Source organism: Empidonax traillii, unplaced genomic scaffold, assembly GCF_003031625.1.
Source record: "Empidonax traillii isolate 1590-97213 ecotype Southwest subspecies unplaced genomic scaffold, ASM303162v1 scaffold18:size2335232, whole genome shotgun sequence".
In the NCBI taxonomy this organism is placed as follows: Eukaryota; Metazoa; Chordata; class Aves; order Passeriformes; family Tyrannidae; genus Empidonax; species Empidonax traillii.
In genome coordinates, this window is record NW_020955211.1 from 775104 (window position 1) to 801287 (window position 26184).

At 38.5% G+C, this 26184-nt stretch overlaps 1 protein-coding gene across 1 annotated transcript in view; it reads left to right on the top strand.

Moving 5' to 3' along the window:
* PAM (peptidylglycine alpha-amidating monooxygenase) overlaps positions 1-17039 on the top strand; it is a 117169-nt gene extending 100130 nt beyond the window's left edge. Inside the window, exons 17-26 of the mRNA XM_027896726.1 lie at positions 3989-4105; positions 4614-4686; positions 5973-6180; positions 6833-7033; positions 9343-9461; positions 10410-10509; positions 11845-11898; positions 14175-14387; positions 15426-15482; positions 16223-17039. Of these exons, the coding sequence (XP_027752527.1) occupies positions 3989-4105; positions 4614-4686; positions 5973-6180; positions 6833-7033; positions 9343-9461; positions 10410-10509; positions 11845-11898; positions 14175-14387; positions 15426-15482; positions 16223-16404 (1324 nt within the window). The 3' untranslated portion in view covers positions 16405-17039. The remainder of the gene's footprint in view (positions 1-3988; positions 4106-4613; positions 4687-5972; positions 6181-6832; positions 7034-9342; positions 9462-10409; positions 10510-11844; positions 11899-14174; positions 14388-15425; positions 15483-16222) is intronic.
* The last annotated feature ends 9145 nt before the right edge of the window (positions 17040-26184 follow it).

The window sequence follows — 26184 nt, forward strand, 5'->3', positions numbered from 1 at the left end:
TTGTGAAAGAAAGTTATTTGCGTTTTCAGCTAAATAACATAATGCAGCAGATAAGGCAATAATTTACTTCTTATACGTTATTCTCATACATTAGTGATCTCTCCAGCTCAAGTGTACATAAATATAGAGTATAAAATTTGAAAGGATGATGCATTATGCAACTTGTATTACTCAGGCTTTATGTATTCCATGAAAGCTGATACTGAATTTGGTTTTTTTGTCCTCCTTTGCATGAACATGCGTGCTATTCTTTGTGTGGTTGGGGAAAGACTTGAAAAAGTATTTGAAAATAGAATGGTACTTGTATTTTTGAGTGTCTGGCAGTTGAGATATAGCAACAATCCAGAGCACAAAACTTAAGTTGTGGGTGCAAAAGAAGATCAGAATTGTGGTCTGTAGTCTGGAAATCCACATCCCTACCACCTGTGTTCAGTAGCTCTACATGTTCAGTTAACTCAGCTTTGTCCTTGACAGCAGTCATTGTAAGATGTGAGATAAGCTGCTGTTCTGGGCCTTCTGTAAAGGTGACTAGATGTTAAATCCTAACTCATGAGAGATTTTTTTTCACAAGTTTTAAGGGGTTTTTCCTCTATTTTTCTTAAATCAGTATAGGAAAGCTAGTGTTGGTAGGGACCCTTAAATCAGTCAGACTAAAACCACTGTTTCATACAGAATATGGTGACTTTAAAATGTATTTGGAAAACATATCGGTGGTTAAGCTGTTGTTCCATATCTTTTGGCACAGAGAAGAGGCACACAGAAATGTGCTCAACCAGTCAGCCTTCCCTTTTTGTCTTTGGATATGTCATGGGCATATGAAATCATTCTGCGTCCCTTTCATGGCTTGTGCTGAAAAAGGAAGGAGTAATGGGTGTTCTCACTTTTCAAGAAAAGAATAGTATTTGAAAGGTGTTTTTCATGATAGTCATATGGGGGAGGCATAAGAAGTTATGAGGCTTTTAAGTCAATGTTTACCATTATCTGCAAATACACAGTTAATTGAGTATAATATTCCTTGCCAGATCATAAATGGGATAAATCAATAGCCTGAAAGCCCAGGATTTATTTTCTGTTTCAATACTTCACCAGCGTAGTATAGAAGCAAATTAAACAAAAATTATCTGTGCTATTAAGCTATGCACAAATGTTTCCAATGCATTATTAACATGTGCCACAAAAGGTGGATCCTTGTTTGACTAAATATAGCTGGTTGAATGTGCTGTTGTACAAGGTAACTTCTGTCTGCTTTAGAAAAGCAGTTACGCGGTGACAAGCCCTGTAATATAGTAGCAGCTTTTCAGTGGCAGTAGCATTCCTTCTGTTCATGATTTAAAAAAATAAAATGATCTTAAATAAGTCAAATTCTTTTACCACATTGTCTCCTCACTTTTGGAACAGTCCTTGCTATATGCAGCATGTGCTGGACAGAATGAAACACATTAGAACTATTCAGCTGTGTAAGCAATGAATCAGTTGGAAGTTATTTTGCATTTTATGATGAAAAATGTATGCTCTTCATGGAATTTATTAAGAACATATTAAAGAATATGAGCTACATTCTTGTTACTGCATTCTTAACAAGATAGGCAGGTAGATTCAGGCTGAGCACAGTACCACAATGGTAATGGATATTGATCAAGAATAGAGCTCAGGGTTGTACTTTCAGGGTTTATCAGGTCAGGTGGTCTGTTTAAATTTAATAGGTAGCCCACCAGAAGGATGTTAAATTTAGCAACATATTGTTTGTATTAGTATGAAGTGGCCACCTGAGAAGTAAAACATAACTGTGGAATTACTTTGGGGTTTGAAATTGGAAATAGTGAAATATGCAGCAGATTTTACTTGGCCTTCAATATCAAATTGCAGAACCTATTAGAAAACCATGTTGCACAGCAATTTGACATATAATAGTAAGGTGTTCAGTTATTCTGGTCATTTGGTTTTGATCATGCTCCTTTTAAGCTAGAAGTAGTCAGCATTGTTTTTGTTTTTATTTGTCAGTTAAAAAAATGGAACATTGACTGCCTGGAAATTGGTCTCAAATGCTGGGAGGAGGAGTGCCTGTGATCTGTAGCATGCCATTTGTCCTCCCTGTCAAGCTTCCTTTCTAGGAGAAGATGCATGGAAGATCACTCCCAAAAAGTCATTTCAGAGTTCACTAGGCTTTCTTTGCATAACATACCTTACAATCTCTTGTTTACACTGAAAGGACTCAGTTCCCAGGAGAGCTGGGAACAGAAGTCTGGACAACACTGTTACTAAGAACCGAAATCCTAACAAGGAAAGCCTTAATTATTTTAAGTTGTCTAGATACTCAGTTCTCCACAGATATAATTGTGTTTTCTGTGGGGTTTTCTTTGTACAATACCTGCCATCACTGGTATTCTTTTCTGTGGTTATCTGTGTAGATTAAAATAAGATTAGTTCAGTCTATGCAATGGTGGTTCTCCAGTTGTGGTCATCCATACCTACAGCAAGTCCTTACAAGTGTTGGACTCTTTTTAAAATAAGACTGTTTAAAACCAAAAGAACTTGTTATGGCAGGTTACTGTCACTGATGGTAAAGAATAAAACAACACCTGCTGAATCATGGTCAAACAAGCAGGTACACGCCAGTAGGCCGTTGTGTGCCAGTATCATTAATCCAACATCTCCCTATAGCACGATGTCAGCGTTTAGGAGAACTCAGTGGAGAGTTTTAGTAACTCACCTTGGGCTTAACCATTCATAGTGAAAAAGGATTCCATCAGAAATGGTTTCTGCCAGAAATTAAATAGTTACAAATAGTTACCATAAGTAATGACAATATCTAAATATTATTTTTTAATCATGGCCTGTGCACAAGCTTAAACACATCCTGTCATAGATTTGTCTGGTTATATATGAAGCCAATATTGCTTTTCCACATTAAAAATTCTAGATATATAAATATTTAATGTTATGGAGATGTGAAGCTGCTAGAACTGTACAATATATAATTTTAATAGCTTTATTCATAGCCTTCTCTGTGACTACAAAGTATATTCTTGTTTACCACGTTTCATCAATCATAGCTGGATTTCTCTTGGGATGAACAAATGGATTTAAAAATACAAGGTGGGAGTGGGGAGTATGCCTTGTATTCATGCATTTTTCATCCACAATCAAATACCATTTTCTAATATTTAGACTTAAATTTTGTTCAAAATACTTTACACTCTGTCTACCTTCCCTAAATGCTGAACATATTTTTTAACAGGTTAGAGTAATAGCCAACTTCTCTGTAAGGGTATAGACAACTATATTTTTGGAAGCATATGATAATTTTGTGCCTAGTAAATGTCTTCCAGAAAGTTAATCCTGGTTCCTAATGTCTGAAATAGTGACATGCTTAAATGTTGTTTATCAATATTTTCTAGGTACCCTGAAAATTGAATGTAGTGTTGTGGGGGTAGGAGAAATACACATCGTATCTTATAGTCTTCTGTAGGCATACTCAGGGAAGGATAAGAACCATAAGACCTGAATCTTGTACTAGGAAGCTCTAACAAAATGTTGAACTGTGTTTGAAAAAGAAAAAGCAAAAAACACACAAACAGGTACACATTGCCTTAGATGGTACAAAGTATACCCAGTTTTACTGGCACTTATGCCTTTGTTGTGAGTTATATTTTTTCTTAGGCTACATGGTTGGATTTCCCATTTCTTCACAGCAAAGAATCAAAAAAAAAAAAAAAAAAAAAAAAAAGAGGGGGTTTAATTGTTGACTTTCTTAATTCTTGCTGTGTTGACTCATTTCTCCTTTAGTTTGGGAGTCATAACCCAGTAGGAAATGCAGACATACAACACTATCAACTCTTGCGATTGTACAGTGATGTAATAAGGCTTATTTCTAAGGAAAAAAGTAACCCAGTAACCTCCCACTGGAATTGAACTACAAAACTTGGCTTTCATAAGTTGTATGTGTATTTTTCTAATGCTGGCTTTCTATTCCACTGTTTTTGTGTAGTTCTTTTGACAGCAAATTTGTTTATCAGCAAAGAGGTCTTGGACCAATTGAACAGAACACAATTCTTGTGCTGAATCCAAGTAATGCAAAACTGCTCCATTCCACAGGCAAAAGTCTGTAAGTTTTGGGTTTTTTGCTTTTATTAATTGAACTAATACTTCTGTATATTTTACATCAAAGAGTTCCTAAACCCATTTTCATGTGGTTTATATTACACTGTACAATTATAGCCTCTGAGTTTATTTAAATAAATAAATAAATATTAATTATAAAATCAGCAACTAATAGAAGTAATTTCCCACCTTTACCACCTCTTCTTTCTAGTAATTCATGCAATTTAATATACCAGCCAGATAACAGAAATGCAGAACTCATGAGTATTGTACACTGTCCTCATAGATGCCAAGGTAGCTTGAGTAAGATGCCAGAAATCAACTGAATTTCAAGCTGAGACTCTTGTCAAGAAAATTCCATCTTGTAAAGTTTTATTTTTCATTAAATACTAAATGTAGTTATTTTGTACAGCATTTTTTGATCTGTAGATAAAAAGTGAAATCTTCATATCCGTACAGTTTTCTTCCAAAAAAATTATTTTAACTAGGTTCTTCTATATTTGTGCTTGCAGATTTTATTTACCACATGGTTTGAGTATAGATAAAAATGGTAACTACTGGGTCACTGATGTAGCTCTTCATCAGGTATGTTTCTGAAGCTTTTGTACCAGGACCTTAATATTTCACAAAAGAAAATGTTTTTGTTTTCCTAGAGATTTAACATAAATTGCTTATCTAAGCCTGTTAAGAATAACAGTAACAATATGCCTGGAGAAATCCACCCCTGTGCACTTAATGGAATATAGTCCTGTGGAGTAATTTGCTACATGGACATAGAATGTAGAAATCATAGAATCATAGAATGGCCTGGATTGAAGGGTGCTTCACCTCATTCCACACACACCATCCGCTAGACCAAACCGCTCAAAGCCCCATCCAACCTGTCCTTGAACACTTTCTGGGATGGGATATCCACAATTCCTCTGGGCAGCCTGTTCCAGTGCCTCACCACCCTCACAGTAAAGAATTTCATCATGATACTGAATCTGAGTCTACTCTCTTTCAGTTTAAAGCCATTCCCCCTTGTCCTGTCCCTACACGTCCTTGTGAAAAGTCCCTTTCTAGATGTCTTTGGATGAGTGGAAGGAGCCCCTTTAAGTACTGGAAGATACTATAAGGTCTCCCCAAAGCCTTCTCTTCTCCAGGCTGAAAAGCCCTAACTCAGCCTGTCCTTAGACAAGTGGCGCTCCATCCCTCTGAGCATCTTTCTGGCCTCATTGGACCTGCTCCAACAGACCTATGCACTTTTTCTGTTGGGCCTTGGAGCTTGATGTAGCACTGCAGGTAGGGTCTCACATGAGCAGAGCAGAGGGGGAGAATCCCCTCCCTTGACCTGCTGCCCACACTGCTTTGGATGCAGCCCAGAACAGAGTTGCCTTTCTGGTCTGCAAGTGCACACTGCCAACTCGTGTTGAGTTTCTGGCCAACCAACACCTTCTCTTCAGGGTTCCTCTCAATCCATTCTCTGCCCAGCCTGTATTTTTTGTTTGGGACTGCCCCAGCACAGGTGCAGGACATTGCATTTGGTGTCACTGAACTTCACAAGGTTCACATAGGCCCCTCTCAAACCTGTGAAGACCTGTCTGGGTATTTCTGCATCTTTTGCTTAACAATGTACTTAAATGAAGAATGTGAAACTAGCTCATTTACTTTGTAATGACAGGAAAATTTTATTTTAAGCAGAAATTTTCTAGAATCAACACTATTGACAAACTGGTAATATATATTATAGTCAATATATTAAGATTATATTTGGTATATAAATTTACTTTATACACAGTGGTAGATATTTTTCCCTAGGCAGTCATTCCTCTTAGATTTCACCTTCCATAACTGAAACTTCTCTTTTCCTGTTGACTGAAAAAAAAAAGGTTTTCAAACTGGGAACAGATGGCAAAGAACCATTACTGACCTTGGGAGTGGCTTTGCAACCAGGAAGTGACAAAAATCACTTCTGCCAACCAACTGATGTGGCCGTGGATCCAATCACTGGCAGCATTTATGTCTCTGATGGCTATTGTAACAGCCGAATTATCCGATTCTCTCCAGATGGACTGTACGTGATGCAGTGGGGAGAAGGTACAGTCAAAGCTCTTGGCACTTTACCCATACTGCTGTTACATATCACGAACTCATTGTGAACCACAAGATTGCTGATATTACTGTTAATTTTTTTAATGGGTTTCTATTACTGAAATACATTCCAGGCCCCACCTGAATTTCAGCCTTGTCATTGCATTCAGATTTTCTCTCAGTCCTTCATACAGCTACTTTTAGTACTTATATATTTACTGAAATTAAAAAGTGGGGATTTTTTAGCTTGCTTTCAGTATGAGCACTGGCATGACCTATTTTATCAAGAAAATGTTGTGACTTTCACAAAACTATTTATAAGCCTTTATCATTTTTGCAAGATTTATGCATGATTCCATCTATTTTAAGTTTTATGAATAATTACATTTCTGCTTGATTCAGATTTATGTATCTGGCATTAAACTATGTTGAATATTATAGGGAAATAGCAAATTCATAAATTCAGGATTTACAAAGAAAGTGTAGTAGGGTACCATGATTTATCTACCAAAAACAGTAAAAGTGCTGGAGAAGAAAGCAAGCTGACATTGGTCTTTTCTTGGTGCTATATTGCCTTATTTGTCATTCTGCTGTTTCTAAGCAAAACTGATCGTTTCAGTGCATACTTTAACACAAACCTGGATCTTTTGTATTGCAGAGACTTCTCTAGGCAGAGCCAGACCTGGACAGTTTCATATCCCCCACAGCTTAGCCCTGATCCCTGACTTCAGTCAGCTGTGCGTTGCAGACAGGGAAAATGGTCGAATTCAGTGCTTCACATTAGAGACTGGGGAGTTCACAAGAGAGATCAAACACAAATCGTTTGGAAGAGAGTTGTTTGCAGTTTCATATGTTCCAGGTAATCTTCCTGTTCTTCAGATTTCAAGTATTTGCTTTGTGCTAGGATGTCAGAGTATACAGTGTTATTTTGTGAAGAGTGCTGTCATGCTATCTTAGGACAGATATTAATTCTCTTTCAAATTAGACCTGATGCAATGGAAAATTTGAGAACTACCTGTTTTCCTACTTGCAGATTAGGGAAGCTTACATATAATCTCTGCTTCTGAGAAATGACTGATTAGACTCCCTAGATGTGATGTCAACAAGTAGATGATCTTGTTGGTTCCTGGTGACTGCATAGTTAATTAGTTATAATAGCATATTATTACTAAAAATAACATTTTAAAATATTAATTTCAAACTCCATTCCTCTCCTACACAGCATGCATCCACAAGCCCTTTATTTAACAGTGTTAGGAGGTAGACTCTGACCTTGTCTTCATAGCATCTTTCTATAGAGCTATTGCCCATGAGTTTTCTTAATCCCATTCTGAACTGACTTGTAATGTCTGACTCGTTGACCTTCTATGGTTACAGGCTCCAGAAGTTCATTAACCAATTTTTTTTTAATATAAAAAGTGACTTAGTTTCATTGAGTGCTTCTCAATCCCAGTATTTTGGGAATTGAATAACAGTTCCGCACTCACCAAATCTGGTGCCTCTTCAACTTTTCCTCTTCAAACCAAAGAACCCATCCACCTTAGTCCCTCCCATTTGCTGAAGCCATTTAATTGCTTCAGCCCCTTAAATATTGTAGTTGCCTTTCTCTTCTTGCATCTTCAGCTTCATTGGGACCTCCTTGAGATGTAGAGAGTAGAACAACACTCAGTACTCAAGATGTGGGCATGTTGAGTTTTTGCATAGTGGCAGCACTGTCTCCTCCATTCCTAAGTCTCTTCCTCATGATATAAGACATTATATTGAAATTTTGTACATGGAGCCAGAGATTTCAGAAATGTTTCAGTGGTGGCTTGGAGATGTCTCTCCTGAGCTATAGCTGCCAGTTCCAAGCTTAAACATCACATAGGTATGATTTAATTTTTTTTGCAAAAGAATCACTTCATCTTTGTCTTTGCTAAAGCTCTTCTGCTGTTTGTTTGACAACTCACTTATAAAAAGACTTTCCAGACTTTCTCAGTATCAAGCTTTTGACTACTCTACATAACTCAGTATCTTCCTCAGACTGGTTGATTGCATTGTTCATCCCATTTTTCTGGTCACTGATGAAGACTATTGAATAAAATTGTTTCTGACTCTGATCCCTGCAAGATCATACTATTCAGACTTCTCTGTCCTGAAGAATTATATAATTCTTCATATATAAGAGCCTGTAAGCTCTGCCCTTTGCTTTCTGTTCATTAATGGATCTTTTGTTCAGAGCTGTGATAACTCACATTCATTAATAATCTCTGATGCACTACTTTGCCAAGGGTTTTCTGAAAACCTAAGTATGACTGCAGAATCTGCTTTACCTCTGTGCTTTTTCTCCCTATTCAGAGCTGAGGCACAATCCTTAGAGAAGCTATACCAGCTTGTTTCTGAAGGCCACATTTGCCCATATCTTACTCTTTATGGATTCTACCATCTTACAGGGGGTGGAAGCCAGAATTGTTAACGTGTGTTAACAGGCATCCTTTTGAGTCCTTCTTGTAGGTGAGCATTAATTCAGCAGTCTGTTAGTCTTCTGGAGGAGTGGCTGTTTGCAGTCCTGGGTTATTTATTTGGCCTAAGGTCTGTGATTTCACATTTGGCTTCCTTTTGAATTTGAGTAAATGCTATCTAAACCTGGTGAATTATTAACCTCCAACTTGTCTAACACCGTTTGCATATATCCTTCTAGTTGAGCTGGCTCCTCTGACCTCTTTGCTAGGGAAAAAAAAAGAGTGTCGTAATCTTCACAAAATATTAAACAGAAAAAACCTGCCAAAACTAGCTTCTTTGCCACAGGCCCTGACTCCCCGAGTCCCCCTTTCACACCTTTTCCTCTTGTGCTCCTACTGATTCCCAAACTGACTTTCTGCTTTTGATGCATTGAAAGAACTTTCACCTATCAGATCAACCATCCTTAGTAAAATATTCTTCATATTATTTTTTAAGACTTTCACGTTCTTTGTACATTTAACCAATCTGTAAAATTTTGCTTTGCTTATTCTCATTTGGACTCTCTTAAATGCCAAACTTTTAACTGTTATACTCACTTATCTTTCCTCTGGTAGTTTAGTTTCCTCTTGAGTTACATTTTTGTTTCTTTTTCATCTAAAGTATTACAGTTCATCTTCAGTGCAGTTTGCTGTGTGTGGGGTCTAAGGCAAGTGTATGTTGTTGCAGGTGGTCTCCTCTTCGCAGTTAATGGAATGCCTTATCCTGGAGAGACAGAACCAGTGCAAGGATTTGTGATGAACTTCTCTACTGGAGAAATAATTGCTTCTTTCATTCCACTTAGAAAGGTAGAGTATTACACAGTGTGGCTGTTGCATATAGTTATATATATGAGAACGTTGGTAACATCCTACTTTTCCAATTTTTGTAAGACTACTGCAGGAAATAAGGTGTTTTTTAATATAAGGTATTCAAAAGGAATTCTTTATAATACTGATTTAATAAAGACACTAGAGTTTTGAGTCGTTGTTTCTACATGTGGTACACATTTGAAAATTATATACCCTCAAGATGATTCCTACAGATAATGTCTTCAGCCAGGGTAAGCCTACTTAATTGCTGCCAGCCATTCTTAAAAGCTACTTTAAGAGAATAATGAATAAAAGAATAATGAAATACGCATATATTTAGATGCTAGTAATTTGTCAAAAAATAGAGCATATTCCTAAGCAGTATTAATATGCAACTGTGTGGTTACATCCCTTTTTTACAGAATACTAGTGTGGAAGTTAAGGCTAAATATTGTACATAAAAATTACAGGTCTTTTTTAGCCCCGTTTTCATATATGCTCTTAGACTAAAGAATCAATGTTAATATTCCCAGTTGTGAGTATTTGCAGTCCAGTTTTAAATTATATTACTGAGAGTTATTTTTTCTGAGTATGTGGCAAATAGCTGTGTTGCATATAAACTCCAACAAAAGCTTCCAACCAAGATTATTTTTGAAAATGTATGTCACAGGATAAAAGTGAGTGCAATATTATGAATAGAAATATTATTAAAATAGAAATTTTTTTAGCATCAGTACATCAAATAATCTCCATGTCTTTATCCCTGGAGAAGGCAACTATTCAATAGGAATGGAGTGCCTCTCCTTACATGTATATTAGGCCTCCACACCAGCACCTGCTGCATTTTCCAGTCTAAGGAAGGATGAATATGAGCAGTTCAGGGTTAAGGAGGTGTCATGAGCATGTGGACACTTATGGGTGACCTGTGACTGCCTGTCTTCACAGAGCTTTGAGATGCCACATGATATTGTTGCTTCAGAAGACAGAACAGTGTTTGTTGGAGATGTTCACGCCAGAGCAGTGTGGAAGTTTGCATCGACAGAAAGTATGTTCTTTTTGTTCTTAATGTCACAGCTTCATATTTTGTATCTTTGGGTCAGTACCACTTACCTGGTGTCACTGCCAAAAACCTGGTGGCTTAGTGCAGTGATTTAGTTACACTACAAGCTCTGCCTGCAGAAGTTGTGTGCTGCTGCTCAGTTTCCATTAAAAGACCACCCTTCAGCACTGCTGCTCTGATGAAGAGTCCCGAGCACATGGGTTTGTTTGTCACAGAAGGAATGAAAATGCATTTGCCTCATGCTAGATCTATCCCTTGTCATGTCTGTACCTGCTTAAACAAAAACATTTTGGTAATTTCAGTATACATTTGCTTAGAGTTCAGCTGCTTCCTTTGAGGTTATCATATAGAAAACTCCCAAGGGATGAAGTAAAGACACAAGTCAACTTAAAATTTATATTCATTTCATTGGGAGTACTTATAATTAGAAAATTAATCTAGTATAATTTGAAGTCCTGTTTCCACACAGAGGAAACATTTGCCAGTGTTAATCTGGTAACCCCTGAGGCAAGCAGCCTGACTTCAGGGAGAGGGACTTGATTAGTCAGACATCAATTTAGTAGAATTCAGAGAGGGGTTATATGTTTTACAGAAATAAAAATATAATCCACTGCTACATTATATGGGATAAAAAATGTATGAGAGAGATAAAGCCTTAGGCTTCAGGATGTTAGTTATCCAGTATGAATCTGCTGCTATAGATGACTAAGCTAGTTATTCCGTATTTGTCTGTTTATAATTCATGGATTTTCCTTTGGGGCATCTGGTATCAGTGGCACTTAATAACAATAGACTGGACCAGATAAATTGTAATTCTGATTGGATATGGTTTTTTCCACGTCTAGTAAACTGAACAAGAACACTCCTAGGCTTTTATTCAAAGAAACATGAGAATAAAAAAATCATGGAACTATTACAGGTTAGACTACAGAAGTCCTTGTATATAATTTTCATTTTAGTTTTTGCTGCAGTATAAAACTGCAGTAGCTAAGAAGCCTGAATTCAACCAGGCTTTAATCCATTATGATTTTGATTATAATGAACAGGTTTATTTTTGTGGGAATTCCTGAACCTTAAGACATACCCATAAAATCATTCTGTGGCATAAGAGTTGATTATTGCAAGCACCTTTCATGAATCAAGGTCTTTCTTCTTTTCCCATGGCTTTGAGCTATTGAATGGTTTATATTGACTCTCCCTGGTGCTGATGGGATTGTTTACTGTAGGATTGTGCTGTACCTTTGAGAAAGCTAGCAGAAAAATGTCACTGAGTGTCCTTCTGAAATGGCAGTTGTCCTGAAGAATGATTTTGTTTTACAGAAATGGAACATCGGTCAGTTAAAAAGGCTGGTATTGAGGTACAGGAAATAAAAGGTTAGTCTGAATCATAATGGAAATGAAGGAACGAGTGTGTTCACAGAGACTAGGGCTGCTTCTGCCAAGTTGGAGGGGAAAAATGTTGTTTGTTTGACTGTTTCGTTTTTGTGAGTTGGCATAGGAGGCACTGGAAAGCAGCTTGTAACAGTGTTACCTGGTAGATGCCATTTTACAGCCAATCTAAATATTTCATTTTCGGTGATGACAAGTGCTTCACAAATACTAAGATAAAAATTTAACTGGTGGATTAATTCTATACCACCATCTGGTATGGTCCAGATTGGTATCTATGGCAGCTCCCTTAGATGCAGAAATAGCCCTGAAATATAACTGTGGTAGTTACTCTACATCACCCTCCCCCCTGCTCCACAACTCTCAACCACTGAAAAAGGGATTTTTGAAATGGCAAATGATTTATCTTTCTATATAGTCTTTCAGTACACAGCCTTGCCAGTCACACCATAAGTCAAGAAATGACGTTTTTTCTATTTAGATTTGTTACCATAGATTTACCATACTTTTTTTTTTTATTTATCTGCATGAAAACTAAAAATAAGCAAAAAAAAAAAAAAAAGGCAAAAAAGCAAAATGAAAATAAAACCATTTAGAATCTATCTAAGGAGATAAAGAAATACGAATGTAAAATAACAATTCACAGAGTTGAAAAGTAATTTCAGCCATTTGTGTTCTGTTACATAGGTCTTTTATGTTGAAAAACAAAAGTTCATTTGCCTTTCAGAAAACCAGTACCAGGCTATGGTACTATTTATAAAAGCATTTATAAAATGTTCAAACGTTCTTAACTAGTTTTCTTTGGTTAAATTCAGAGCTTGTGTAGTTTGCTTTAGCCATGTATATGCGGACAGAGGAAGGTACCAAAAGATCACAATTGCCAATTGAAAACATATAGAATAAAGTAGAATCAGGAAGGCTAACATTATGAAACAATGAAATCCTTACTGCCAAAACTGTTACCCTTTTATTTTATCTCTGCTGTGAGCCCACTGAAGCACTCAAGAGAGACGCGCTGGCATTACAGCATGCTGTATAATCCAGGGATATATTAATGCTTTTTTGGCCTTCTTTAGCTGACCCTCCTAATGTCATAGATTAAAGATGCAATAGTATCACCAGAGTGAGAAAAAGTTTTTAAGTAACAATTACAGCTGATTAGGGTAGGTAGGCTGAAATTAACATCCTTCAACTCCACTGGAAGAAAAGAGCCAATGGACGTTGTATCATCCTCTGCATAATAAATGAAAAGGAGTGGCCTGCACTCTCACAGCATCCTGGTTGACAGACTGTTACTAATGCTTGCATATATGTGACATGGGGGAAAATATGCGGAGAACCATAGATTTGCCTAAGATGGTGGAGGAAAATTTTCCTTGGCTGTAACTACTACTTGGACAGACAGTGTGTTTTCACTGTATCATTGTTATCCTTGTACTCGTAATAACAGTGATAATGTTATAGTTGCACTGGTGTTGAGCATAAATTGAAGGTTTTGCTATTCTTTCAGAATAGAGCTTCATTTTAATTTTGATACAGAATCAAAACAGATGGGATTCTCAGTATGTTTGTGATGCAGCTGCTTGTTAGAAATGCTGTTCAGTCCGACATCAAAATATATAGCTGGGCAGTTTTACTCACTAAAAGTTATCACAAAGTGTGTGATACACACATAAAACAGCATAAAGGTTTTTCCTGAAATAGTTTTTCTCCTTGTAGGTGGAGAGTTAACAAATTAGTCAGGACTGACAGGATGCAGCGTTCAGGAGCTCTCCAGAACCAAAGTTCTTTCACGAGATATAACAGTGGTGAAAATTTAATCCTGTGCCACAGTTTTATTAAAAAAGAACTTTAAACTTTTCCTTTCTCTATATGATAATACAATATATATTGGCTTTCCATATTTTTTGTGGAAGTGTTATTATCAAAAGGAGATATTTAATTGATACTACACCACACACATATTTGCAAAAGTAGATCTTTGGGGGAATTTCCTGTATTTTAAATGATGGGTGCTTTTTAAAACAAAACTCTCTCTGACACCTTTGAGAAAAGGGGAGGGAATCTTTGCTAGTGAGTGGTAACATTCAGACTCTCCCTGCCTTATATTTGGGATAACAAGACCAAGAGCCAAAAATGTCTCCTTAAGAGTTTTTCTTTTGTTTCCTTTTTACTCAATTAGCTTGATCTTTCCTGTAATGCCTTATTCTGTGTTGCTTGATGCATATGGATTACATACAGAAATTGTTTTCTTTTTAAAGAATCAGAAACAGTTGTAGAAGCGAGATTGAAAAACAAGCCAGAATCAACAGAGCCTCTAAAGGATACGCATAAACAACCCTTGGTCCAGCAGACCAGTAGCACTGGAGTTTCCTTTGTCCTTATTACAACTCTTCTAATTATCCCTGTTGTTGTTCTGCTGGCAATTTTAGTATTTATTCGGTGGAGGAAGACAACTGTCTATGGAGGTAAGTGTGAGTAACTGTTTTTGAGAGCAGGCTTTTATTATTCCAGTTGAAAACATTTGCTGAACACTGAGGGATGATGGTGTGAATAGAGAATCTTACTGTCTCTTCGCCCTCCTAAACAACTGCAGTGGTGTTGCACGTGAACAAGGAAACGTGCACACAGCACCTGCATCCCCCTGTGCCTTTAATAGTGCATCTCAAGCCATCACCTCTTCAGAATATGTAACAAAAACTGTAATTGGTGTCAAGCCAAAAATTGGTATCTCAGAAACACCTGAGAGCATGTATTCCTGTTATATTGTCCAGAATACATAAATTTTAATACTCTGAGCATAGTTTGATTTTCTAGTGTGGGATATTGAAGTTGCTGAGAACAAAAGGCTCCATGGGTATTACATAGGTATAAACAAAATGCAAACAGATGACATTTACAAGAGAGTGTATATTATTGTTCACTACTACCTAGTGCACTTGGTGAGTCAGACATGTTTGCGTAGTGCACCTTCATCTGTTGCTCCCACAGCTTTAGCTGGTACTTATAAGCTGTGTAAATTTGTTCTTAATTCATACTGTAAAGTAATATTTTTCATAAACTGGTAAATTGCAATAGAAGTTTGATCACTACACTTGCTTTTTGTTTCACAAAATTGTTTTATCAAGACGGTTTCATCCAGAGAAGAAAATGTACATATAAGAGACAAGTAACACAGTTCTGCCACTGGTCAGGACCTACTATGACAGAGTAGGCAATTCAGCAATAGTTCAGCAATCTAACAAGGCTGTGCAACTGAATTTCATGTATTTTATTTGAATATTTCAGTGTGCAGCTTCCTTACTTTTTGTATTCAAAGATGTTTAGCATATCAATTGTGCTAAATAGCACATCAAATATGCTAACACTCTAGACTGCTGCAGTACTGCCACTTAGAGCTGCTGATTGATTTGTTTGAATGTCTGTGCTTTGTATCAGAAAATACAGATAATTATTTAATCACAGTATATTGGGGAAATTAGCTTATTTTTGAAATTTACCTTATTTTTCAGCTGATGCGGAACACAAACTTGATTCAAGTTCAGGCAGAATTTTAGGCAGACTCAGAGGTAAGTCTCATCGCTGAAGATCTTCTAAAATGCAGTAACTGGAGGCTATTTTCTGTATTCATGTTTAATAACAGATTTGAGGGAACTTTTTCGGAGGAAGGATTGTGGGCAAAGGTCAGGTGTGTTTTGGAAATGTCTTTTACAACACCTTTAGTCTGCCGTTATCTGCCCACCAAAGAAAGTGTGTCATTAGCAGTGGGAGAGAGGTGGCTATAATGAGGAAATTCTAGGAAGAAATTCTTTGCAGAGAGGGTAATCAAGCATTGGAATGGGCTGCCCAGAGAGGTGGTGGATTCTCCATCCCTGGAGGTATTTGAGACTGAATGTGGCACTTAGTGCCATAGTCTAGTAACTGTGGCGGTCATGGATCAAGGGTTTGACTTGATCTCAGAGGTCCTTTCCAACCCATCTGATTCTGTGATTCTATGAGTTATTGTGGATCTGGTGAATGAAATGAAGCATTTTGAGACTATGGGCAAACAAGTGAGAACACCTGTAGTCTCTGTAAAGACTTAATGAAACAATGGATGCTGAAAGAAATAGTTTGAAACTTCTACTTCAAATATGAATTTCCTTCTTGTTTCATGATATCTACACTTAGTTTTTGTGAATCATGTGCTGATCTTTAAAAACTGTTTCTGGAAGGACACTTTAAATAACCACCACTGTACTGTTAAATTAGTAGATAGATTTTGATTCCCCTCCTACAAAACTTGTAATAAAGCATTTCCTTTCCACAGGAAAAGGTGGGGGTGGCATTAACCTTGGGAACTTCTTTGCAAGTCACAAAGGCTACAGTCGAAAAGGGTTTGACCGACTGAGCACGGAGGGGAGTGATCAAGAGAAAGATGAAGATGATGGAACAGATTCCGAGGAAGAGTGTTCAGCATCTCCACCCCCACCAGCGCCTTCATCATCCTGAAACCAGCCTTTGAGTTCTCCATTATACAATTCAACCCAGAATGTCGGATTCTTTTTCCCTTGAGCACGTTTAAGATTTTGTGTATTTAATTGTAAACTGTCCTAGTCTCTGTGGGGCTGTACACTGGTTCCTTTAAGTTTTGTTTAGTTTTGGGTATGTTTTTTAAGTGGAGGAGTGTATGCAAGTTCCATATCAGTGCTGTTGGTTTTTATGTGAACATCTTAATAAAGCAAAGTCTTCTAATTGCAGGACTGACTTAAAGCAGTAGTATTTTATCATCAAATATGGGGATCTTGTAAATAAGTCTTACTATCTGCTTCATCAAAATATTTTTCCCGTAATTATTCAGTTGCCAATTTCTGTTTTGTGCCTTTCCTCTTCAATGTCCTTAACCTGTTGCAGTACAGAGAAAATACAGTGCCACAAGAAAATGAAGCTGCTAAGTCTTCTTCTATTTTTTTAAAATCACTAACATTATATTGCATTGAAGGAAAGAAAAAAGTCTCTATTTAATTTTTTCTTCTTCCTAACTTGATGTGTTTCTGGAATGTCTTATTTTTAGATTGTATCACTGTCAGAACACTATTTTCAGAAGCTGAATGTAATTTGTGTAATAAAGTATTCGCAGAGCATTAGCTGTTGGAGCGTACTTTGGAATTTTCTTTTTTTTTTGTATCCAACTTCTGTAAAAAAGTTACACAGACCACTTAATACAGTAACAATTTTAATGTGTTCTACCAGCAGGGAAAAAAAATGCTATTTTGTATGGAAGCTGAAGAAATATTTTGCTATGTCACAAGGGCATTTTTTTTTGGTTGTTTTTTTGGGTTTTCTTTTCAGACCAATAATCTACATACATGTACAAAGTCAAGCTTAAACATTTAAAGAGGAATTTGATTTGTATAAAGAAACTGCAGGGTATTTGCTTAATAAAACATGGTCACAGCTAAGAGGAAGCCTGTGTCTCAAATTAAATATGCAAATTAGCCAGGGCAGGCATCTAATATCTGATTGGAAGTACTGATTTTCTTTTTTCTCCACACTTCCTTTTACATTTGTACAACAGAAGCCCTCAGCCCTGTAATGAGCTTTCTCACTGAAGAGAGAAGAAACTTATGGAAGTTCTGCTCCATAATTACCCTGTCTGTATGAGTCATCTGGAGCGTGAATCACTGTGTACGTCACCATGACTAATCAGTCTAGTTTGAGGATCAGAACATAATTAATGTCCTTTTAAACCTCTATTATGGGCAGACTGTACACAGCTGTAATTGCCACAGGGTTTTATGAAACAGTTTTCATTACAGTCTTGCAGGTGCTGTAATAAGCTATTGCTGGTGCTGGGATCAAAAAATAGGCTTTAGGTTCCTTGTGGTGGTGTTTTGGGGGAATAAAGGTAGTGACAGTGTAGCAAAAGGTAAGATTTCTTCCCCCTGCAATATTTTATAAATCTCCTTTTTCTGGAAAAAAAAACTTTAAATCGTTGACAAGCTGGTTTCTTTTCAAGCAAAATCTCCAGGATAGCCTTTTGAAATGCTAGAGTACAGGCTCAGCTTCATGGGAAATGAATTTAGTGCATACTCATAAGCTGCTTCCTCTCCTACTGATTTCTGTTTTCCTAATGTTGCAAGGAAAACAGCCTGTTTTCTCACTTTTGAAAGTAATGCAGTGTTATTTTTAGCTGTGGCCTTGATCCTCTTGTATATTAATAAAAACAGATAAGGTAGTTGGGAAGCTGTCTGCAGAGATGGCAAGTCACTAGTTTACAGAAAGTTCAGTGGCAGCAATTTAGAAAGCTGTGGTGGCACTACTAAAATAGGTGGCATATAGGGCATCAGTTCTAAAAGATCACAGGCTTTTCTCAAAAGCAATCAGTAAGGGTGTATTTTTCTAACATTTGGGTAGCTGACATGTCTATCTGATGTTGGGTGTTCTCTGCTTTCACAGTATTATTATTTGATCCGTATCTCCAATTTTAAAATATGCTTTGTTGAGAGGGAAACAGACAAACACAGTTGAATTGCAAGTACAAGCTAAAACAGATTAATTGAGCATTAGTCATAATCTCAGCTCTCTGGAATTCTGAGATTGGTGTCAGCTATAATCCTGGGCTGCCTGAAGTGAAGCAGGTCAAGGGAGGTGATTCTGCCACCCTGTTCTGGTGAGACCCCACCTGGAGTGCTGCATCCAGCTCTGGGGTCCCTAACATATGAAGGATGTGGATCTGTTGGAGCAAGTCCAGAGGAGGCCAAAAAGATAATCAGAGGCTGAAGCATCTTTCCTGTGAAGACAGGCTGAGAGAGCTGGAGTTGTTCAGTCTGGAGAAGAGAAAGCTCCCCAGATATCTCATTCTGACCTTTTGGTATTTAAAGTGGGCTTATTAGAAAGACAGAGACTTTTTACCAAGAATTGTAATGATAGGACAAGGGCAATGGTTTTAAACTCAAAGAGGGAGATTTAGGTTGGATATTAGGGAGAAATTCTTTACTGTGAGGGTGGTGAGGCACTGGCACAGGTTGCCCAGAGAAGCTGTGGATGCCCCATCCCTGGATGTGTTCAAGGCCAGGCTGGGTGAGGTGCTGAGTAACCTGGTCTAGTAGAAGGTGTTCCTGCCCAAGACAGGGACATGGGAGTAGGTGATCTTTAAAGTGCCTTCCAAGCCAAGCCATTCTGTGGTTTTTAATAACTGCATTGACAGGCAACCAACTACTTTCCAGCAGCAATCAAACTTCAGCACCTCAAGTTATGTGCTCTAATTTCATATGGGTACAATAGCAGGAAATCTGAGACTTGAAGGCACTGCATGTTCTTTCTCTCTTATTAAAGCTGCATCTTAAGAATGTACCAGAGACCTCATACTGCAATAGAAAATTCAGATAAAAAGGAAGACACAAGCTTTCTGAATAATTGTTTTTGTTTTAATAAGCCAGCAGACCATCCTCCATCCTAGCAAGTTCTATGCTGATATTATTTATCATATTAAATGTTGCACACTGGTTATGCAATCCAAATTAGTGGATTTGGAGTGCATGTGTTTAATTCAGTTTATGCAGTTGTCCCAGATAAGACTGCTTTTTAATGAACAACATGTAATTGCATATTTAAGATTTAAAAGACATAATAGTAACTTCCATGAATTGTCAATTAATCTTTCCTTAAGCCTATTTAAGATGCAGGAATCTTGGCTACTGTAGGAGCTGAATATTTTCATTAAAATTAGGCTGATCAAGTAGCTAAAGCACCTTTCCCTGTGGTTGTCCTGTGTTAAGCATCTCCCTGTTTTAAATAGTCTGATGACACTTGGGAAATCCTGTAAAGCAATGGGAATGTTGCTGTTATCCACTGACAGGCAGTGTTGCGCAATTTTGGGAATCTTGCTGTGAACCAGCTGTAAGGGAGAGCAGGCTGGGGCAACTGCAAACTGCCATGAGGATGATGCACTGAACTTTAATGCACAGTTTGTCACCCATGAATCATAGAATCATAGAATCGACTAGGTTGGAAAAGCCCTCTGAGATCATCAAGTCCAACCTGTGATCCAACACCACTGTGGTTACTATATCATGGCACTCAGTGCGACATCCAGCCTCATCTTAAAAACCTCCAGGGACAGAGAATCCACTCCTTCTCGGGGCAGCCCATTCCAATGACTGATTACTCTTTCTGTAAAAAATTTTTTCCTAATATTCAGCTTAAACCTTCCCTGGCAAAGTTTGAGACTGTGCCCTCTTGTCCAGCAGTAGCTGGTTGCCTGGGAGAAGAGACCAACCCCCACCTGGCTATAATCTCTTCTCAGGTAGTTGAAGAGAGTGATGAGGTCACCTCTAAGCCTTCTCTTCTCCAGACTAAACCACCCCAGCTCCCTCAGCCTCTCCTCATAGGACTTGTGCTCAAGTCCCTTCACCAGCCTCGTTGCTCTTCTCTGGACCTGCTCCAGCACCTCAATGTCCTTCCTGAACTGAGGGGCCCAGAACTGGACACAGCACTCCAGGTGTGGCCTCACCAATGCAGAGTACAGGGGAAGGATCACTTCCCTGCTCCTGCTGGCCACACTGTTCCTGATCCAGGCCAGGATGCCATTGGCCTTCTTGGCCACCTGGGCACACTGCTGGCTCATGTTCAGCCTCCTGTCAATCCAAACTCCCAGGTCCCTTTCTGCCTGGCTGCTCTCCAGCCACTCTGTGCCCAGCCTGTAGCGCTGCAGGGGGTTGTTGTGGCCAAAGTGCAGGACTTGGCACTTGGCCTTGTTGAACCTCAACCCACTAAAATCAGTCCAACTCTCCAGTCTGTCCAGGTCCCTCTGCAGAGCCCTCCTGCCTTCCGGCAGGTCGACACTCCCTCTCAACTTGGTGTCATCTGCAAATTTGCTAATGGTACATTCAATCCCCTCATCCAGATCATCAGTAAAGATATCAAACAGGACTGGGCCCAACACTGATCCCTGGGGAACACCACTGGTGACCGGCTGCCAGCTGGATGCAGCCCCGTTCACCAGCACTCTCTGGGCCCGGCCCTCCAGCCAGTTCTTAACGCAGCACAGAGTGCCCCTGTACAAGACACCTCAAGGTTTCCCAATTAAATTAAATTATGATTCCAATTAAGCAGCTGTCCTTGCCCCAAGTACCATTAGGTGTAAACTGATTCCTTGTGAAGCATCTTTATTAAGTAGTTTTCTAATCAAGCAGTGCACTGTAGAGTTAATGAGAATTTATGGATCAATGTGGTAAATTGCAACAGCTTCTTGCTTGCCAAAGCTAGATTTATTTATGTTTTCTCAGAACCTTTAAGTCAGTAATGTCTGTCACACTACAGAGGATTAGGATTAAGCCTGGGTCATGCTACAGGGAATGGACTTTGGTGATTATTACCTTACCATTCAAATACACGTGGGAACTCATTTGGATTATTATATATGCCTTAGCTGTACAGGTTATGGAAAGCAGATCACTGCTGAGCAATGCAAAGGTAACTTTATTATTTAAATGCACATTAGGACATACTTTAAAATTTGATTATGTTATGAGATAGCTCACAATTTTGTAGATTCATGTAATGTACCAATAAAAAAACCCCACCAGAACCAAATATTCAAGTCAATTAAAATTAAGAGTTGAAATTAGGCCACTGTAAAACAGATGCTAGTGAACTCTGGTGTTTTAGCCCCCTGATTTGCCTTAACCTGTTACGCTTTTTTATAGTTCTTAAATGTGAAAGTATTTTTTAATCCATTGTGAATTATCAAAGTTTTTTAGTAAAATTTACACTGTAACTGCTCTTTAAACTCCCCTCTAATACTGATGAAAAATTTAGATTCATCTGTATACCTAAGCATTACTGGCAGAAGAAAAGAGAGGAGCTGACAGTGTAGAGGATTTAAAATCTCCAGTGATAGCTGGAGATTACTTATCCAAGCAAAACCAGCCAACTTCTTGCTGTTTCTGGAAATGGTGGCTGGAAAACCTAAAAGTGCATCCAGCTGGCTTTGTTACACACATATTTGGAAAGGTACAAGGGAGAGCTGCATGGCAGTCTATTTGGAAGCTGCATTAGATTTTTCTAAATACTACAGGTCATGAAGGCACTTTGCTGAACTGCTCCTTTCTTTAGCTCCATTCCACTAATGTTTCTTACTAATTAGTCACATATGAAGCACAACACCCTATGAGTGAAGCTCTGTCTGATTTCATTGTTGTACAACATTTTAAAAAATACATAGATGATGCACAGGCAATCTTTTTCAAGGGCACTTTGCCAAAGTACTGTTTTAAAGATGCAGTGGAACAATTTTTTTTCCTAGCAAATAGTGGTAATAGTTCAGCAAACTGGGGAATTTATTATTAATTACAGGCTATATTTAGAAACGTAGTTCTTCTACTCTTTTTAATTAGAATTGAAGAATTTTGGCAGGATGGGGATGAGGCAACAGCCATAAGAGGCTGAAGTTGGTGCTACTTATTATTTAGGTTTTAGAGCAGAACCCTGCCCCGGCCACTGCAATCCTCAGTTTGATACTTTGATACCTTCCTTCCCATGTTTGTTACTTCTTCCCTCAGCCATGGCACATCCTAAAACTGCTACTTAAGAGAAAAATTCTTGCACTGAAAAGGACTGAATCCCACAGTTCTGCCACATTTCCTCCAGCCGGCTCTCAGGTTGCACACTGTGCATAAGGAACTGGAGGCATGGCCTTTTTCCAGAGAGAAGGAGATCTTGCTCACAGCAACCAAGGTGCCTGTTTCTTAGGAAGCTGTAAAGCTGTACTGCAAGTTTGCCACATTTGATAGCCGTGGTACAAATCACCTAATGCAGAAGCAGAGTACTTTTGTACCCTGACTCACATGACAGGTCAGTCACACAACCTTCACACAACTGTACCCTGACTCACATGACAGGTCAGTCACACAACCTTCACACAACTGTGGGCCGTCTCACTCTCAGAAATATATTTATGCTTTCATAATTATCGATTCAAAAAATTAGAAAAAAATTCTGCTGCGAACATAGTTTGGGAAAGAAAAGCCTCAGAAGAACCAATGGGGGAGCCCTCCGAGCCCTGCGCAGCCCCTGCAGGGGACAGGCTGAGTCTGCCACCATGTGACCGCACCAGCTGGGAGGCAGAGAAAGCCTGGGTGCCACTGCATGCTCCAAAATAAATACCTAATGGCTCCCTGTGGAGTTGAACACACAGAATTTAAGACTCTGAAACAAAAAATTGGGCTTGCCAGCATAATACTGTGGCTGAGCTCTGCTTTCCTACTCAGTCTTTAATGCGTGGGAGTGATGGATGATGTTTCTGACTAGGCAGACATTCAAAATCAGTCTGGTGGGGAACCACATGTATTATTTACTGCATATCATTGAAATTCTGCAAAAAAATAGAACTCATGTTATTGAGGACTTTTCTGTTGGGGCTTTCATCACTATGCCTGCCAGCTTTGGGAAAAGCAATGAATATTTTTTGCAGCTTGTCTGGAAACTGAGATGGTGCTACTCACTCTGTACCGAAGGGTGAAGTGAGGCATTGAGAGATCAAAGGCATCAATTGTCAAAAACAATCAGCTAGTGAATTAGTGAAAACTGATTTATTCCCTTTTAACTCACTTATTCAGGTATCACTTTATATATTCAAGGCAATGGTGCTTGCCAAGAGCTGCACTCTGAATGTTCCAGCCCTGCTGATGCAAGTTTTGAGATTCTTGTCAAGCACCCAGAAAAGGACCATGTGCGGAACGACTGGAACATGGAAATGTACAGTTTTAGATAGTTGTATCCAAGTGATCTGTGAATCACTGCACTAGAAATCTGTAGCAGGGCAGCATTGCCTGGCAGAGTGGGAATGCTGTATTTCCTACACTTCTTGTTTATTAGCATCCCTCTTTCTGCTGTGCATTGAGGTTGCTGCAAATCCCTTCACGTGTGTACAAGTTGAGAGGAGAGAGAGGAGAGGGAAGAACTGACTGGGGAATGCATCTCTTAGGATTAACTGCTCCTGAATCAAATCCTTTAAAATTAGGTTACTGTCTGGTTACTTCTGTCTGGAAGAGCCTTCCTTTTCAAATTAAGGGTTTTTGTATACTGTTTTTCATTCCAAATTTCTGCACTGTTTGATTACCAAGATGTAAACAGCAGGCCATCAGGTCTTCTAATATGTGCAGAAGAGTGCAGTACCCATTTCCTGAAGGCACTGCTAAATCTTTTTTGTGGAAATGTTAGCCTTCTAATTTAAAGCTGTATCTGGTCCTGGGGACTTCTAACATGGCATTTCCTTCTGTTGAATTCACAGGTGAGCAGCCAAACTCTCAGGCCCACTGACAGTGGCAGCTGCTGACACGCCTTGCTGAGTTTTCACCGCCTAAAGATAACCTATAGCTCACAGATTTTATTTTTAAGTAGCCAGTTAAGTGAATGTACCCATTTTAGTGCAGTCCCCCCAAAATTCCATTTGAAAGCACCAAGGATGTTACTGTGCAACAATTCTGAAGCTTGGTCATTACAGTAATGATGTCTGTTGCAGAAGGCCATTGACAGAGATGTGTCACCAAAGCAAATGAGCAAATGAGTAAAAGGCACTTATCTGGTTCTCAAAAGTGGTATTTCCAGATTTGGTAACTGCTTGCTCTGAAAAGCAAATCGTGACTCATTGGTACCCTCCTTCAGGGAACATTCAGTTCTAGGGAGAAGAAGGAAAAAAATTTAAAACATCTGTAGCTGGAAAGCAGAAACCTTAACACAGAATGGGCAAATCATAGAAAAAATTCAGTAAGTATTCCAACAAGAGGCAAAAAGTCTTCATTCCACAGTGAAATAGTCTTGAGTGTTAGTACAGTCTGTTTACTAACAGATATTTTTATAGTGTTTTTCATCAAGCTCTGAGATGGTAACTAATGCTTTTAGCACACCCAAAGGATAAATGATCACAGCTCTGTGCTGGGAGGTAGGCAGAAATTTGTACTTTCTTTCATATTGTTCTCCTCTCTGTTCCTTGTCGGTTATCAACTTGCCACAAGGGGGCACAACAGAATTTCTAAGAATTCTGTTATTAAATTTTGCTATTGTCCTATCATAAATCAAACCTGTGTACCGGTAAGAAAGAGTACAGGACATTTGTGTATTTATCTAGGTTGGTTAAAATACAAACCAAGAGTGGGCAAGTCACACCTCACTGTGGTCATGAACACACACTTCACTGTGGCTGGAGCACAAGCTTCCCCAGGCACACTGTGCTCCTTGCAGTGTCTCACATTTCCTGGTAGGGCTTTTTTTCAGTTTCCGTTGACTGTTTTTCATATCAATAAGCTTGAAACCCCTCTATTTTATTTCATGAGCCTCCCACATGCAGGGAAAGCCACATTTCGCTGCACTGACAAGACATTACTGCTTGTTAACACAGTAGATCAAAAGTGCCAGGAAGCCTGAACGATCAGCATTACACAGTATGTGAAATGATTTGTTTTGTTTTGCTCATTCCCATTTCTCTGCAGCATTTTCTCTCTCCCCAGTATAGCTCTAACAACACTACAACTCTCGCTTCCCCTAAAAACAGCTTTGCTGTACTGTATGCAATTAAGAAACATACCAGTTGAACTAAAAAAAAAAGAGGGGCTGGTTCTCTTGCACCTAATAAAGCAGAAAGGAATCTTACAGACAACTGCCTTATTCTCCAGTTTTATCACTGATGCTAATATTTATTTTTGTATGTGCTATACATATATAAATATATATATATTCCATGTATGTATACAATGTATTCAGAAAGAGGGTACTGCCTCCCAGAACCATCCCTCTGAGACAGTCTCAGTGGAGAAAAACTGTATCTGTAGGACTGGATTTTCAAAAGACAAAAATTAGTTTGAGTGTTAATTACTTTTCTTTAAAACTTAAGAAAGGGTCCTCTCATAATGCTGGGATCCTTTCTCACACAGCTGCATTCCATGATATCAAAGTTATACTGTACAGTAGGTATGAATTGCTGTGGGGGTTAGGTACCTAATCAGCCTTGAGGACCACTCTTATTACCTAAGATTAACTGAAAACTCATAATAAATAGTACTTTAATCCACCTGTGTTAAAAGTCCCATGACATTCAGCAGCAGAAATAAGACACATTCAGAGAGCAAGATAAGCAAATCTTCCACAGTGTTGGAAAGAAATGTGTGGACTTCTCAATTCAGTTTTCTGCTAGTTTTCTCCCTCTTTGTGTCAGTCCTCCATAAAAACAAGTGACTTGCACTTATCAGTTTTCTACATGAAAAAATTCCTGTTCAGCTGACTTTGAAATAG